Source organism: Ascaphus truei, chromosome 12 (genome assembly GCF_040206685.1).
Source record: "Ascaphus truei isolate aAscTru1 chromosome 12, aAscTru1.hap1, whole genome shotgun sequence".
NCBI classification, from domain to species: domain Eukaryota; kingdom Metazoa; phylum Chordata; class Amphibia; order Anura; family Ascaphidae; genus Ascaphus; species Ascaphus truei.
In genome coordinates, this window is record NC_134494.1 from 52,514,611 (window position 1) to 52,532,395 (window position 17,785).

The following is a 17,785-nucleotide window of genomic DNA, read 5'->3' on the forward strand; positions in this document are numbered from 1 at the left end:
TATAACCGCACTAATAATATAACCGCACTAATATTATAACCGCACTAATATTATAACCGCACTAATAATATAACCGCACTAATAATATAACCGCACTAATAATATGTCCTATTAATTTTGAGTCCGTTTCATTCACACCCTCTAATGGTTTGCTTAATAGCAGAAACCATGGGTCTCTTGGTATCTCGACCCCAGTAGTAGTCAAGATAAGCCTAAATATACTCTCCCATAGGGTTTGAATTTTGGGGCAGTCCAGCCAGATGTGGGTCAGGGATCCTCTCCGCCCGCAGCCTCTCCAGCACAGTGGGGAGATATTTGGATCTATTAGATTTAATTTAGTTGGTGTTTTATACCATCTGTACAGAAGTTTATAGGAGTTTTTTTATTAAAATGCAGGTGGACCCTTTAGCCACCGCCTCCCAGATGTCTCGCCAGTCTTCCTAGTCAAGTTCCTCCCCTAGTTCTCTCTCCCAAGCCAGCATATATTCATCCTTATCCTGCGAGCCTAGTGTGTTAATGTGATAGGATAGAGATGATGTAATTTTAACCTTATCCGAGGCCTGTGTGCACATTTTCTCAAAATACATGAAATCTGGGATATCATCCCGATCAAACGTCTCAATAAAATGTCTAACTTGCAGATACCGATAGAAATCTGTGCTTGGCAGCTCAAACTGTTCCTGCAATTCTTGGAACGTTTGTAATTTAGACAGAGAATAGATCTACAATCTTTGAAATACCTTTACCTCTCCAGACGTCCAAATAGGTTTCCTGATATCCTGGAGGGAAGTTATGATTGTTTGCTAGCGGGATCATCAGGGTGTTTTTTTGTGTGAGCTTCAGTTTAAACCTGGCTGAGTGCCATATATCACAGGAGTGCTTTAAAATCTGGTTGTTTGAGACTATCTTTAGTCGGTCTTCTTTGTCTGGCTAGATTATATCTGCCAATGGTATCGGTGATGTCAGACTAGCCTCCAGCTCCAACAACAGGAACAAAAAAAGACACAGCACTACTTCCAAATAGGATCAAGAGATCAAAAAAGGAGAGCGTTCCCAAAGTGAAAAAAAGGCTAATTTATTAATATCATAGAAAAAAAAACAGCATACACAGGCAGGAGGCCCACACCTACGCGTTTCAAGCGTTAGCTCATTATCAAGGTGGATAAGAGGTATGCTCACCTGAATGCATTTATAGCTGCTGTGAGCGCCGAACACACCAATCCCCTTCACTTCCTGGTTTGCAACATGGTGCGTGACGTTGGCGCGTCGTAAACATGACGTCACCCAACTGCCACTCTCTTCTCCTCACTCGCAGCTCACCTTCTCCCTCGGCCTCACCCAACTGCCACACGCACCCAGCGGCCCGGACCGCCGGCTCCCCCACCCCCCCAGCTCACCTCCCCGCCGGCTCCCCCCATCACCCCCCATCACCCGCAGCTCACATCCGCACCGGCTCCCCCCCCTCACCCGCAGCTCATTGCGCGTGCGCACAATGTTACCGTTAACTAGGGAGGGAGATGGGCACGGGGGGGGGGTGGTGGTGCGCAGTCACGGCGCCGCCGCCGGACTACATCCCCCAGCTTCCCCTGCGAGTGGAGAGAGGAGGGAGCGTAAAATTTTAATCCCAGGCAACGCCGGGTCTCTCAGCTAGTACATTAGCAAGCCTCCTATTATTGTCGGAGGCCTGTCTACCAGTAATAAAGCCCACTTGATCAGGATGAATTATAGTGGGCATAATTAATTTTAATCTATTGGCCGAAATCTTGGCATATATTTTTATATCAGAATTGTGCAAGGAAATGGGTCGGTAGCTGTCACAGTTCAGAGTGTCTCTCCCTTTGTGTATTACTACTATGGTAGCTTGGGACATCTCTTTTGAGGGACTTGCTCCTTTCAGAAATGTAATGAACAGTTTTTTCAGATGAGGGACTAATACTACGCAATTTATTTTGTAATATTTACGCCATGTGGCCATGGGCTTTTTCCGTTTTGATAACATCCAATATGCCTGTAATTGGGGACTCAATCTTCTCTTTATCTACATTTGTTATCTTTGGTAAAGTACATTTGTGTAGAAAAGAGGAGGACATACCTGATTTGTTTTGGGGTTTTTTTGTTAGGGTTAGAGAGATTATATAGTTTCTCGTAATATTGTTTAAATTTTGATCCTATTTGAGCCGGATTGTATATTTCTTGTCCTATTTTGTTTCTGATTGAAAGTATTTGGGATCTCTTACTTTTCTGGTTTAACTTATTTGCTAGCAGCCTTGTTTCCTTTTTGATAATATTTTTGTTCCGTCCAACGCATGGGTTTCTCTATCTTGTCTAGTAATAGCGAATTAAAGCGTTCTTTGACTTGGGTCATATGTTTAAAATGTGGGTCTGAAGGGTTTGCTTTATGTAGTGTCTCAGCTTTTTCTTGTTCTTGGGTTAGTCTATTTATATCTTGTATCTTTTATTTCTTTTTCCAAGCCCCAATCGCTGCTAGCTTGCCCCTGATAACAGCCTTGTGGGCGTCCCAGAGGGTCATTTGTGACACAGTCAGTATCATTAATTGCGAAGTATGACTTAAGTGTTTCCCTAATCTCATCTACTACTTCTGGGTTGCAGAGTAAGGATTTGTTTAGTCTCAAGGTTGTGGGTTTGTATTTGCGGCCCCAATTTTAAAAATGTACTACTATCGAACTGTGGTCTGACCAGGCAGTGAGGCATATCTTTGCTGCAGTAAGACAATTACAGAGTGAGGATTCCACCATTACATAGTCTATTCTAGAGAATGTTCCGTGGGCATTAGAAAAAAATAGAGTAATCTTTTACTTCTGGATTAAGGATTGTCCAAGAGTCCAGGACAGAAGAGTCTTTAAATACATTTCTGAGATTTTTGTTTGTTGATGAATAGGTTAGGTTATTGGGCCTGTTTTATCTATTTTGGAGTTAGAAAGAATATTAAAGTCCCCTCTCAGTATTAATTTACCTTTTTTTAAATTTGTCAACTTCGCTCATTAACTCTTTAAAAAATATGAATTGATCTATGTTAGGGGCGTATATATTAACCAAGGTGACCTGCACCTTGTCTGGAAGGCCCGAGACCATTACAAACCAGCCATCTCTATCTGCTTTGATCATGTCGGGTTGAAAATGTTTTTTTTTTTTTTTTGTGGAAGAATAGTATCGCTACTCCACTTTTTTTTGTTTTCGCTGAAGCCTTTATTATTGAGGGAAAATCTTTACTAACTAATAATTTTAGATAGCAGATGAGTTTCTTGGAGCATAGCGACCTTCGGCACCTAGTCTAATACTTTCCGTAATTCCCAATCTACGCTTTTGGGGTGTATTTAAACCCCTAACATTTTGGGATATAATTTTGAGCCCCATTTAACTTCTTGGGTTAGGAATGTTAGTGTGTTGTATAAGCTTTTAAAATATGGATCATGTTGCAGAGGGTGGCTGAAATTTAATAGGGGAGGGGTGGAGTCCCCAGACTGTCCGTTTGAAGAACTGATCCAGGGTTAGTAGCCTTGAAGGGGGGACAGGAAGAACGGTGTGAGGCTAGGATTGGGGGGCATGGATCTAACTGCGACGGACAGGTCCGTACCAGCATACTACTCACCACCTCGTTACTGGGACCTCAGACCTCCGTGCATACCCAGATCTGTCTTCGGCCGTGGCCTACTTGACAGATTTGTTTGCATTCCAGATGAGCTGATCCTTTACTTTCAGTAGTCTGTTACTTTTCCAGAGCAGCAGTATATAACTCCTTTTATTTTGCAAGACTACCTTTCAATGTTTTAAACCCTTCAGCTCATCTAACAACTGCAAAAGAGAACACTTCAAACAAACATAGTATTATTTTATTAAATAACATATCAAACATCATAAACCTTTTAACTTTTTAACCATCAAAATTACTGACATTTTGACCTTCAGAGAGCTTAAGGCTCTCAAAGTTCCTGAACTCTGTCGGCTGGCAGCCGTTAATATATGTAAAACCTTCTCACATGGTTGATTTTGATATCATTTAAGAATAGACACAAACAGTCTCAGGTGACTTAACTCAGTCCAGAAGGGGTCGACCTTGCTTGATTATGCATCTGTTTGTCTCTGGAGACCGTAGCCAAGTCCACCAGTGGAGGGCTGACACGTTCTGGGGTTTTTGACGGGGGCTCTCCGCTTAATTATGGGCTCAGATGTTGTAGCAAAATTTTCCCCTCTTCGTTTGTAGCGGCGGATTTAGTTTGACCATTTTTCTTGACTATCACCTGGCAGGGGAAACTCCATCTGTATCTTATTTGATGTTGCCTCAGAATGGCGGAAGTGTCAGCTAGGCTCCGTCTTTTCTGTAGAGTTGCGGGTGCTAAGTCTGAGAAGATCTGCAAAATATCTTCTTTCAATGTTACAGTGCAGTCTCTCTTGCAGCCTTCAAGATGGCCTCTTTAGATTTACTGTATAATAGTAGAGTCTGACCACAACATCTCTTGGCTTAGATGGGTCAGCATACCTTGACTTTAAGGCCCTGTGGGCTCTGTCCATGACCAGTTGATCTTCTTCAAACTGTGGTAGAAGTTTTTGAAATAGACTGGTTAGATATGAGTCCAATTTAGCTGCGTCTATTTCTTCTGGAATACTCTTAATACGCAGATTATTGCGGCGAGATCTATTTTCGCTATCTTCTGCTTTTTCAAGCAGAACATCTACCTGTCTGCGTAAGTAGAGTAATTCCTGGTCAGCTCCCGTCTGGAATTGGTGCACTTTCTCTGGGCTGCGTTCCACAGCATCAGTTCTTTCCCCTAGTCCAGTCAATTCTATTTTGAATTTTTCCAGAGATCTGTCCAATTCTGTCTGAAAAGTCTCTCTTAATTCTGTTTTAAGGTCTTGCATCATGGAATGCATATCTTGCCTCTGTGCATACATTTTTGTACAAAATGCATAACTGTACATTGTGTAAGACCTGGGGCATACATTTTCTATAGTGGAAAGAAATGTCACATCTGTTTATATATTAGATTCTTCTTTCTTGAAATTCATATTTAATAGAAATCTTCGAAGGAATGGCTCAGTGAGTAAAGGCACTGCCTATTAAAACAAAGACATTGATTTTGAAACAGAGGAGCTGGGTTCATAGTCCAGTGTCGGCTCCTGGTGACCATGCGCATATGCCTCAGGCACCAAACATGGACTCAAACAAGGGCTCTGAAAAAGCACTACTACCAAACTATAATGGTAACCACAGTATATACCCGTAGAATACTAGGCAGTGCTCCCTGGAGTGAGAATGAACATTATAAACATGAGAGAAAGTAGTAGGGCTCACAATTCAAGACCCACAAGAACTCCAATATGGGGTACTGTAAAAAGTGGATACAAAATGATTCTTTATTAAATAAACAAAATCGATGAGGAAAAAACTGACAGACAAATATAAAAACACTAAAAAACATTTAGTGGATCATCTCTGTCACAGTTTAGACCTGATGGTATAGACAGAGTCAATGTGGGTTAATGGAATAATGGCATAAGGATATACAGTATGTCTAATAACTGCCCACAATATGGCTAAACTGGCTACCGATCGCACGGCTAAACCAAATAGCAAGACACTCAAATCCAGCTACAGGCACAGCTAAATGGGCTACAGCCAATCAAAACATATAAAAATGTGATACAAGCAAATAACTGCATACTGCACAAAAACACATGCCTTCATGAAAATGAGACAGTAAAGGGTCAAGAGTTTTGTGTTTATTAACAATGGGATTCACAGAACTTTTATATACATAGTGTTTCCACGGCAGCAAGGGATTCTGGGAAATGACATGCAAATGAGCACACAGTGTCACCTTTTGCCTGAAAAACCATTGTTACATGGAGCCCGTATAAGCTAATGCTCGCTGTTAACACAGCTTTAAAGCACAGCATGGGAATCGGATGCAAAGCCAGAGAAACCATTCACATACATGTTTCAATCTTAATGGGTATCATCAGTGTGAAGTTGGTTGTACTGCTGGCTTTGCAGTTTTCAAGACTGTAAGGTTTACCATTACATTTTAACTTATGGTGGGTGAAAAAGGCAACAAGAAACCTCTAACATGTGAATGTGCTCACAAGTGATCTTTTTATTTGCTATATGCAATACGGTGGAGGTTTCTTGTTGCCTTTTTCACCCACCATAACTTAAAACGTGATGATATAGATACATATATAAATATATATATATATATATATATATATAATAATCAGATATTCACTGGTTAAATTGTTCAATGATGTATGAAAGATGAGTTTTGAGTAGACTTTTTAGAAATTTGATCCAATAACATTCACTTAATAGGCATATTTCAAACATTTATTTCAAACAAGAATTCTACTATTCTAACCCTTTAATGCTAGAGGACACACCAACATATTGTGTTGTTGGCCTCTCCAGCCCTGAATGGAATAATGTACTGTATTGCAGTTGGTGAAATTTCCCCCCTCCACATTACATTCAAATGTAAAGCAATAATTTGATACTATACATACCCTGGTCTCTAACTGGTCACTGAAAGGTCCAGTTGTCATCCTTACCTTTCAAAAGAACAGGTGTCTTATGGCATAAGATTGGTTTGTAAATATGGACCAAGTGCCATAAAGAATGGTTGTAACAGTTCTTATTCAAGGATCTTCACTGTGCTGATTTTGTGGTGACAAATTTGTCCTTGCCATTTAAAGATATACTGTAAGGTGTTTGTACTCTCTCTACAAGAAGCTTGTTTTAGTGTTTCATATCTGGATTTTTGGCAGACATTCAGTAAATTAAACACAGTGACCATCATTAGGATGTGTGCCTATCAATAGCTCTCCAAGCCACTTTATACATACATCGTTATGACAGCAAACCAGTTCTTCTTCAATACAGTCTGCGTATTTCCCACAGAAATTCCTCATGTAAAAAAGGCCCATCAAGTCTGTTATTAAGTATTAATTGGGTTTTGTTCCCTTGCTAGTTGAGGGACACGCACGCTGTGAGTGGGCACCAACTAAGTCATATTGTACTTCATGTGAAAAGGTTTTTGACTCCCTGCCAACAAGAGGGTACTGCCAAATAATTAAGTCAACAGGATTTTCCAGTCTATGAGCAGTACAAAATACAAGTAAAATATAGGAATTCCTGCGTTGCTTTTAGTCAGTATGTGGTTTTTATTCTTTATGCCATCCATAATAGATGTGTATAGTACTTGTTTTGCAAATTAAGACTCCTTGATATTCATAAATATGATATTCCAGACAGCCCTTTAAAACCATCTTATTCTTTAAGGTTTCATAAGGCATCAGGTGATAAAAGTGAAATTTTACCATGTGATTTCAGCTTAAGAATAAAAGTGATAATTTGGTATTTTTGTGCAAGGCATCATGCCCTAAATGTTAAAGCATATTTTAAGTTCTTGGAATGGATATTTTTTCTTTAGATCTCCTTATATTCATTGTTACATAGTAGAGGAGGTTGAAAAAAGACATACATCCATCAAGTTCAACCTATGCTAAATTTAGACGTCAGATACACTATCCCAGGGGTGTGCAATTTTACCCTGCTGTGCCCCCCTGCCTGCTTCCCTCCCTGCTCAAGCCCCCCCCCCTTCCTTACCTTGTCTCCGGCTCTCTGTGTCAAATGACGCTGCAAGGTCATATGACCCCGTGACATCATTTGAAGCCGCGTTGCCATGTGGACTCGTCGCCGAAGACAAGGTAAGTGAAGTTGCAGAGGCGATCCCCCGGCATTAATTTAAATGCCTTGGGGGAAGAGTACGGGGCCGCTGCAACCGCCATGCCCCCCCTGAAAAATCTTGCGTCCCCCCGTTTGCACACCCCTGCTCTATCCTATATCCCTACTTACAGTAGATTGATCCAGAGGAAGGCAAACAAAAAACCCCAGTAAACAAAAACAAAACAAAAAAAAAGTGTTCAACATTTTGTCAGTTCCACCTTTTATACCCTACTAAAGTGCAGATAGATGGGCCTTTAAAGTAGTGGGAAAGTGTTGGACCCTCATGGAAGATGCCACAAAATCTACGTATATTAATTTCTGCGTTCAGCTGGATTTAATAGTAAAAGCGAAAAATAATGCAATTTCAATCATTATAGTGATTTAAACTATACTTGTAGCATACGTTAAACTCTATAAAATCCCTTGGATGGCTGATGTGCCGCCAGTAGGGTTGCCACATATGTTTTTATAATACGGGACACCGAAATCCAGTATGAATGTATGTCGTCATTGAGTGATGAATGATCTGCAAACGCTTCGAGCAGAATGGTATCTCCCGCTTGACCGCTAGATTCTTTGTTTTTTATCATCTCTGCTCTTGACAAGGCGAGGAAAGACGCGCCCTGAACTAATAAGTACCGGTGGGAGAAAAAGTAACGGGTGTAATGGTATTATGAGATTCCCAGGCAGTGTCCTAACTTTATTATTTTAATAGTTTAGTAAGGTGGCATCTATCAAAAAAGGTAATTAGCCTATTACACTCATGAAGAAATCTATTACGCTTTATGACTGATTTCATTACAGTAATTTTAGGTTCAGGCAATTCACGTCAAGGCACTAAAATATGGGAAAATAATGTGTCCCGATAGACTTTTCCGGGACAAGTCAATGAAATAAGGCAGGGGTGTGCAAACATTTCCCCCTGCACCCCCATGCCTGCCCCCCCTCCATCTTACCTTGTCACACGCGAGTCATTTGATGCCATGTTGCCATGGCGACGCATCGCCTAAGGTAAGGAAAGTTGCAGAGGCCTCACGCGGTCCCCCAGCATTTAGTTTAAGTGCCTCAGCAACTGCCGCCCCTACCACTCCCCCCCCCCCCTCTCCCAGTTTGCGCACCCCTGAAATAAGGGACCATATGTATATACGGGACGCCCGGCAACCCTTGCGGCCAGGATTTTGCAGGATGGCTCAAGGGCCTAAAAACGGATTCAGTGACAGGCGGTGGACATAGACACTGGGAGATAAAGTACGAGTGAAAAAGAAAGCGTGTAGAGTGACAAGAAGGCGAGAGATGGATAGTGTGGGAAAGAAGGCAGTTTCCCTGCATCAACAACCCAATTAATTTATTCCACCAGGTAAAACATCAACATTTTTTAATATTTGATTTTATGGGAGAAAGTACAGCCCAAAGCTGGGGAAGAGTACAAAAAGATTGTGAACAACTGGCTTAATACAGTATTAACAGTGTACTATTGCTGCTAAAAGAAGAGATTTTAGTTGTGATATCACAAGAAGTATTGAACAAGGATTCCAAAGACAAAATACATTCTACCCACTTATACTATTTACCACCAAATCAACTTTTCTGGGGGAAATTCTGTTGTGAGAAAGTGTAAAATATTGAGTGAAACACGTATCTGTATTCATTGCACATCTATGAGAAATGCTTAATTGTACTTTTCAGAGGATTTTTAGTTGAATTAAGAAACCATCCCTTTAATATTCAAGCATTTAGGGAACGGTTATGTAACTAGATGTCCATGAATATTTATTGATGCGTCGCCTATATAAGATTTTGAAAAAAAAAAGTTGGCAAACCGCAAATGAATTACAAAATGTATTTGGCTAACTCATTGCCGCTGTATCTCTTGTATATAACAAAAATCGCAGGCGATTTTTTTTTTAACGGTAAAAATAGAAAAATCTGTGCCCACTTGTTTTTTTAGCACATATTAGGACATTTAGTTCATATTCTCATTATTAAATGTATTAGTAATAATTGTTTGTACTAGACTGTAGATTCACAAAAAGCATACTTTATAAGGCTGCGTCCACGACGGCACGTGCGACGAGAACAAAATATAGCGGCTTTATCTGGACGGCCATAGTACGCGCGATTTTTGAACAGACAAATTATTTTGTCTTTTCGCGTGACGGCCGCGTCATGTGAGCGGTTCAGCCAATGAGGGCGAAGCAGCCTGGTGACAACACGGCCACACCTACCCGTCGCGAGAGATCAGAGGCCACAGATCGCTCTGGCATCTGCACTATATCCGAGGCATTAGAGTCCATAAGGATTCACACTATGTAAACCACATTTTTCAAAAGCAATGTTGAAGTGCCAGTCGGATTATTCTGCTTCCAACTCTTTGATGTCAGGTCAGTAAAACACGATGTGTTGAAAGAATATTTCAGTAGAAAAAAAGGCACAAAATGTAGTGTTAATAACTAACTTATAAATGGACATCTCCTTATGCAGTACTTTTATTAAATTGCTTTCAACTTGTTAGCTGTGCCCAGTTGACAAGTGAAATGTATTGAAATATTCATTTGACCTTGAGATGAGAGGCGTATCATAAAAGAAGAATGATGAGCATTTGATTCAATTCTTGTAATACTTTTCCAAATCATGGATACAGTTGCCAATTCTTCTGCATGTTGACTATTGGGGATTAGACATTTAGGATAACGTTACTCAAAAACACAAACATCAATAACTTCTCAGATAATGTACACCGACTTACTGGAGACCTTGCATTACTACACAGAATTTTGTACATCACTGTGCAAATTGTGGTATTTGTAAGAATTAATTGAGTCAGAGATGAGCACTTTTTTGCATAGTGTCGTGGTAAATATTTGCTTTGTTATATCGTGCAGGCATGTTAATACTGATGAGTGCATTTATAGTTTTACATTTTTCTCAAAGGGTGTGTGGAATGCTGTTTCTAACCAGTTTTTAGTTGTGACGTCATCCCGTCTTGTATGAAAGTGAAATATGTAAGATCACACTGATTTTAAATACAATGAAACTAAATATGTGTCTGATATCATGTTTGTCGAAGGGAAGTTTACAATCCTTGTTGGTTCACAAACACCAGCAACACTGACAAAAATACGCTGGTAATCTTCTTAATTATTTCATCATTTGTTGTCTTTTTTGAATGTTGTGTAATCTGCAAGTAAATAAAACCATGTTCTAAACTCTCAAATTTATTACAAATTGGTGGACCAGCAAACTGTTTTCATCTGATTTTCGATGGAATATCTGCAATTTAAGCAGGATTTTTAATGATTTACAAGGAAATAATATGCCCAATATTAAATATTTATTTATAGTTTTCCTTTTCTGTGTCTGATTTAGAGAGGCAATCCAAGCATCTTTAAAAAAAAAAATTGCAATTAAATATTTGTTTTGTTTTAAAATATGCAGCCTTTGGTTACCTTTTATGGAAAGCTAATTACCTAAGCTGCCGATTTGATTAGTTCTCCCGTGAATGATGAGCAAAGATCCTGTTTCCCAGGGTTCACTAAATGGCTACCTTTCAGTTTCAAATCAATCCTTCAGTCAGTGTAACTTAGCAGCTACAATGTATTCTTATCCTACTAAAGTAACATTATCTATTGTTACAGTTTGTTGCTCAAACTGCTTGGAATATTGGCAAAAAATTATCACAAAGCAAAGCGTCTTGCACTGCTGGGGGGGGTGGGCTAATAAAGGCTATAGAAATTAGTGTTACCGGGTAGCGATTTAAAAAAAAAAAAAAACGGGTAACGGGTACCTGGCCAAAATCAATTGTTCTACTCGGCCGGCTACCCGGTTTGACACTTACCTGGTGACATCAAGGACAAGCAGCAGAGGTCCTGTGGCGGTTGCAGCAACGGAGGTGTCTTCAGCCGGCAGGGGACAGCAGGAATCTCTTACACAGCACCGCAGCAGGTAAGCAGTGTGTGTGAGCCGCCGGGGAACCACGGGACCGGAGCAGGGGACGGAGCTCCTATTGGACACCCACCCCAACAGTGAGCTCCCGCTCACCGTACCTCTGCACCGGCCCGCCTGTCCCACCTCCGCATCTCCGCTCCTGCCCGCCCCACCTCCGCTCCTGCCCACCCTACCTCCGCTCCTGACCGCCCCACCTCCGCTCCTGCTTGCCGCACCTCCGCTCCTGCCCGCCCGACGCACCTCCGCTGCCGCCCACCCCACCTCTGCTGCCGCCCGCTCCTCCTCCGCCCCACCTCCGCTCCTCCTCCGCCCCACCTCCGCTCCTCCTCCGCCCCACCTCCGCTCCTCCTCCGCTATAGAATCCTGCTGACCCACGCCGGCTGAAAGGTAAGTATTAAGTAATAAGATTTTCAGCTACTCTGACATTACCCGGCACCGGGCCCACTTCTCAGTTGCCGGGTCCAGGTAATGTCCGGGTAGATGGAAATGTGCCGGGTAATTCTGGGTACTCGGTACACCCCTAATAATAGAAATCAAAAGCTTCTCAGTGTATTTAAACTAAAAAAAAATGGCATTAAGAGTTACATTTTAAAATAAAAAAGGTAGCAAGAATTATCTAATAACACCGAACTCATTTATTTGAAAAAAAAAACACATGTAGAACATTGCTTGGATGGCTCATTTAATATGTATATGGTCATTTAACCTCTTAAAGCTGCAGCCCCCAGCTGCACCTGAACCAGGCGGTCCCTCAGAGCTGACGAGTGGTCACCCGACCCCCAGGCTCCCTTCGGTTTCTAAGATGTATGCATTTTTTGTTGCCGGTGCAAGATGCACAAAAAATACTACAAATCTGGCCACCAATAGAAAGTCATTGTCGTCTGCCGTTGATGTCGTAGTTTTCTGTTGGGTGCTGGACATAATACGGCTGTCGGGGAAATATTTTTGCCCTGTTGGAAAAACGCTTATATCAGGAACCGAGGAGAGCCCCAGAAATTTGGGGACAATGGATTTGATTCAGTGGGGTCTCCAAGGTTTAGGTAATGTAAATAAAAATGATCTGGTCTGATTCGCTGCTTTAAATCAGCAAAGGCACAGAACTTATTTATCTTTTGTTAAATGTAATCTTCTTTAAGGGACGTATTTGAAAATGAGTCCTGTGGTCTGTAGTCACCCTAAATAAAGACTGCTTGAAGGAGTCACTATTTAATCCTTATGAGAGACAAAAACAAAGCTATTGATTGTTGTGTCAAAGGGATTCTACAGGCTTCTTATACAGTGCAAAATCAGTGCAGAGTATGTGGAAATGCCTCAAAGCAGCAGAGTAAATTGCACTTTTACTTTTACTTTTGTGTATTTCCTTGTTTTTTGGTCTCACCGAAAATAATTTGAAGCATTTGTTAAATTAAATCATCAGAAGCTTTTATTTTAAATGTAATTTTTTTTTTTTTTAGTGTTCAGTTGCTATGTTAGAAGAAAGTCCACAGAGTACAATTAGAAGTTTCTCTTGTGCCCACAAGCTAAAGTAAAGTAATTTTAGGTGTGGGTAGCATGTAGGTATTCTTTGCCTTGGATCTGGAAACCACTCTTTTTTTTTTTATGACTGCAGTGTGCTCTTTATATACTCAACATACCTATATGGAAGTTGCAAGAAGCATTGGCATTTCAGAACCAGAGATACTGTATGTATTCATGTTTTTAGTTCAAATGAAATGCACTATTGTTGAAAACCCTGATCTAGGTATTTATATATCTAAAGTAACCTACATCATTACTGACAGGTATTTAAAAAAATATATATGTCTTTCTGTTTTTAGCCACAACCAGAGGAGCACAACATTCAAACACCCCGTGACAGGAGAGATATCGCCTGAAAATTATGAGTTTGATTTACGAGAAGAGTAAGTACATTTATCAAGTATCTGACTTACTCTCTCCTCCCCCCCTCCCCCCAATTTCTGTGCTCTCATTGAGTTTGTAAAGGGTTTGTTACAAAAATGTGTTGATGTTGCATATGTACTTTCAAGTAAAATGCCTCTAATTCCTATATATTCAAATGTGTAAAACCCTGTACAATATGTTTTAAAAATAGCATTCCAGTTGTATTACACTTCATAGTCTTACTGGAGGTACTGAAAGTTCCTGCCCAATATTTGTGAAGGACGGTCTTGTTGAAACGCCTTTAGAACAGAGGTTGAGGCAAAAATAAGGGGAATGTTGAGTACTGTTAAGTTCTCACAGAGGACAAAACGGCATCAATGTAATGAGCAAAGTCTTTGGCACACCCTTTAAAAAATTTACATTTATATATACATTTTAATAGAGATTGTTCCACTCCTACCATTTTAGAATGGAAGATTCAACCAAAACTTTCACATTTCTAAAATAGATTATCTTTTGTTACCTAGCTATGAATTGGGTTTATGTCAAATTACCAGTTTTTCTCTTTCCCTTTAAAAATAAGTTATGTATGGTCCCCCATATTTCTGAGGGGTTGTTTATCAATGGGACTATATTACTCTTTGAAACCTGCAAATGATCACATACAGTGGCACACAGTGGTTTCCAACCTTTTTTTGTTTAAGGAATCCTATAATTATATTGTGAAATTCTGGGGAACTCCAACCCTCTCTAATAGCGAGTCTGAGATCAGATGCATTGTAAGGAACCCCAACCCTCCCTGATAGCGCGTCTGGGATCAGATGCATTGTAAATTCTTCTGCATTTTATACGATTTTAAAATTATCTGAAATATGCAGGGAACCCTTTAGGATGCCCTAGGAACCCCTGTTGAAAAACACTACTTTAGCAGGGGAAATGTATGTAACAATTTGTATTCAATTGAAACATTTCTTTGACAAATATTTAGGTAGATTAGGATGACGCAGCCACAAATCTATCAGTTAAATTGATACACTGAGTGTTACTCTGTGAATCATGTGTAACAAAACGGTGGGACATGACCCCTCTACTTTTGGAAACATCTGGCTCTGGCACTGACACTACTGCGAACATTTAACTTTGCTAGAAGTGTCACCAGTGCTTTTTAAAATGGTCTTACAATTTGTTGCACCCTTATTAAACTGAAAGGGGTTTATTGAACCGAAACTTAAATTATTCATTTTGTTTTATTATGGACTAGCTGAGAGCCCCGGCGTTGCCCGGGATGTTTGTGGTGTGGGTGTGGCATTTGGGTGGGGAGTGGTCCACACGGCCCATGTGCGGTGGTAGTGCTGCTGTGGCTGTACTGATGGTGATTGTATCGGTGTGCTGATTTGGGAGGGTTTGGTGCTGATGTGGGGGTGCGGATGTGGGTGTGCCGATGGGGGAGGTGCAAAGGTGGCGATGTGTGGGTGCTGATGGGGGCTGAGAATGGCGGGGAGCCGAGAATGCCAGTGTGCTGGGGGGGCATGGGATACCGGTGTGCTGATGTGGTGGTGCTGGGGATAGTGTGTGTGTGTATACATGTTTGTGTGTATACATTGTATGTGTGTGTGTATATACATGTGTGTGTGTGTATGTGTACATGTGTGTGTATACATATACATGTGTGTATGTATACATTGTGTGTATGTATATATTGTGTGTATACAACATGTTTGTGTGTGTATACACATGTGTGTGTATACACATGTGTGTGTATACACATGTGTGTGTATACACATGTGTGTGTATACACATGTGTGTGTATACACATGTGTGTGTATACACATGTGTGTGTATACACATGTGTGTGTATACACATGTGTGTGTGTATACACGTGTGTGTGTGTATACACGTGTGTGTATACACATGTGTGTATACACGTGTGTGTATGTATAAATATGTGTGTATGTGTGTGTATACATGTGTGTGTGTATACCTGTGTGTGTGTATACCTGTGTGTGTGTATACCTGTGTGTGTGTATACCTGTGTGTGTGTATACCTGTGTGTATGTCTCCATGTGTGAGTATACGTACGTGTCTACGTATACGTGTGTGTGTGTGTGTCTACGTGTGTGTGTGTGTGTCTACGTGTGTGTGTATACGTGTGTGTACGTGTGTGTGTCTACGTGTGTGTGTGTGTGTGTGTGCCTACGTGTGTGTGTGTGTCTACGTGTGTGTGTGTGTGTTTACGTGTGTGTGTGTGTCTAAGGTGGTGGGAAGGGAGGGGGGGGGAGGTGGTGGGAAGGGGGGGGGAGGTGGTGGGAAGGGGGGGGGAGGTGGTGGGGGGGAGATGGTGGGAAGGGGGGGGAGATGGTGGGAAGGGGGGGGGGTGGTGGGGGGGGGAGGTGGTGGGGGGGGAGGTGGTGGGAAGGGGGGGGGAGGTGGTGGGGAGGGGGGAGGGGGTGGAGGTGGTGGGAAGGGGGGGAGGTGGTGGGAAGGGGGGGGTGGGAAGGGGGGGGGGAAGGTGGGGAGGTGGTGGGAAGGGGGGTAGGTGGTGCGATGGGGGGGAGGTGGAGGGGGTGGGGGTGGAGGGGAGGTGGAGGGGAGGTGAAGGGGGGGGTGGAGGGGAGGTGGAGGGGAGGTGAAGGGGGAGGGTGAAGGGGGGGTGGAGGGGAGGTGAAGGGGGTGGGGGGGAGGTAAAGGGGGGGTGGAGGGGAGGTGAAGGGGGTGGGGGGTGGAGGGGAGGTAAAGGGGTGGTGGAGGGGAGGTGAAGGGGGGGGTGGAGGGGAGGTGAAGGGGGTGGGGGTGGAGGGGAGGTGGAGGGGAGGTGAAGGGGGGGGTGGAGGGGAGGTGAAGGGGGGGGGTTGAGGTGAAGGGGGTGGAGGGGAGGTGAAGGGGGGGTGGAGGGGAGGTGAAGGGGGGGGGGGGTGGAGGTGAAGGGGGTGGAGGGGAGGTGAAGGGGGTGGAGGGGAGGTGAAGGGGGGGGGGGGGTGGAGGTGAAGGGGGTGGAGGGGAGGTGGAGGGGAGGTGAAGGGGAGGGTGGAGGGGAGGTGAAGGGGGGGTGGAGGGGAGGTGAAGGGGGTGGGGGGTGGAGGGGAGGTAAAGGGGGGGTGGAGGGGGTGGGGGGTGGAGGGGAGGTAAAGGGGGGGTGGAGGGGAGGTGAAGGGGGGGTGGAGGGGAGGTGAAGGGGGGGGTGGAGGGGAGGTGAAGGGGGGGGTGGAGGGGAGGTGAAGGGGGGGTGGAGGGGAGGTGAAGGGGGTGGGGGGTGGAGGGGAGGTAAAGGGGGGGTGGAGGGGAGGTGAAGGGGGTGGGGGGTGGAGGGGAGGTAAAGGGGGGGTGGAGGGGAGGTGAAGGGGGTGGGGGGTGGAGGGGAGGTAAAGGGGGGGTGGAGGGGAGGTGAAGGGGGTGGGGGGTGGAGGGGAGGTAAAGGGGGGGTGGAGGGGAGGTGAAGGGGTGGGGGGTGGAGGGGAGGTAAAGGGGGGGTGGAGGGGAGGTGAAGAGGGGGTGGAGGGGGGGGTGGAGGGGAGGTGAAGGGGGGGGTGGAGGGGAGGTGAAGGGGGGGGTGGAGGGGAGGTGAAGGGGGTGGGGGGGAGGTAAAGGGGGGGTGGAGGGGAGGTGAAGGGGGTGGGGGGTGGAGGGGAGGTAAAGGGGTGGTGGAGGGGAGGTGAAGGGGGGGGTGGAGGGGAGGTGAAGGGGGGGGGTGGAGGGGAGGTGAAGGGGGTGGGGGTGGAGGGGAGGTGAAGGGGGTGGGGGTGGAGGGGAGGTGAAGGGGGTGGGGGTGGAGGGGAGGTGAAGGGGGGTGGAGGGGAGGTGAAGGGGGGGGGTGGAGGGGAGGTGAAGGGGGTGGGGGTGGAGGGGAGGTGAAGGGGGTGGGGGTGGAGGGGAGGTGAAGGGGGGTGGAGGGGAGGTGAAGGGGGGTGTGGAGGGGAGGTGAAGGGGGGGGGGGGGTTGAGGTGAAGGGGGTGGAGGGGAGGTGAAGGGGGTGGAGGGGAGGTGAAGGGGGGGGGGGTGGAGGGGAGGTGAAGGGGGTGGAGGGGAGGTGAAGGGAGGGTGGAGGGGAGGTGAAGGGGGGGTGGAGGGGAGGTGAAGGGGGTGGGGGGTGGAGGGGAGGTAAAGGGGGGGTGGAGGGGAGGTGAAGGGGGTGGGGGGTGGAGGGGAGGTAAAGGGGGGGTGAAGGGGGGGTGGAGGGGAGGTGAAGGGGGTGGGGGGTGGAGGGGAGGTGAAGGGGGGGT

At 44.3% G+C, this 17,785-nt stretch overlaps 1 protein-coding gene across 8 annotated transcripts in view; it reads left to right on the top strand.

Annotated features, from left to right (window-relative positions):
* PLEKHA7 (pleckstrin homology domain containing A7) overlaps positions 1–17,785 on the top strand; it is a 326,584-nt gene that overhangs the window by 203,290 nt on the left and 105,509 nt on the right. For all 8 annotated transcript variants that reach the window (XM_075567721.1, XM_075567729.1, XM_075567722.1 and 5 more), the window contains one exon: positions 13,504–13,587. In XM_075567721.1, coding sequence (XP_075423836.1) covers positions 13,504–13,587 — 84 coding nt within the window. The remainder of the gene's footprint in view (positions 1–13,503; positions 13,588–17,785) is intronic.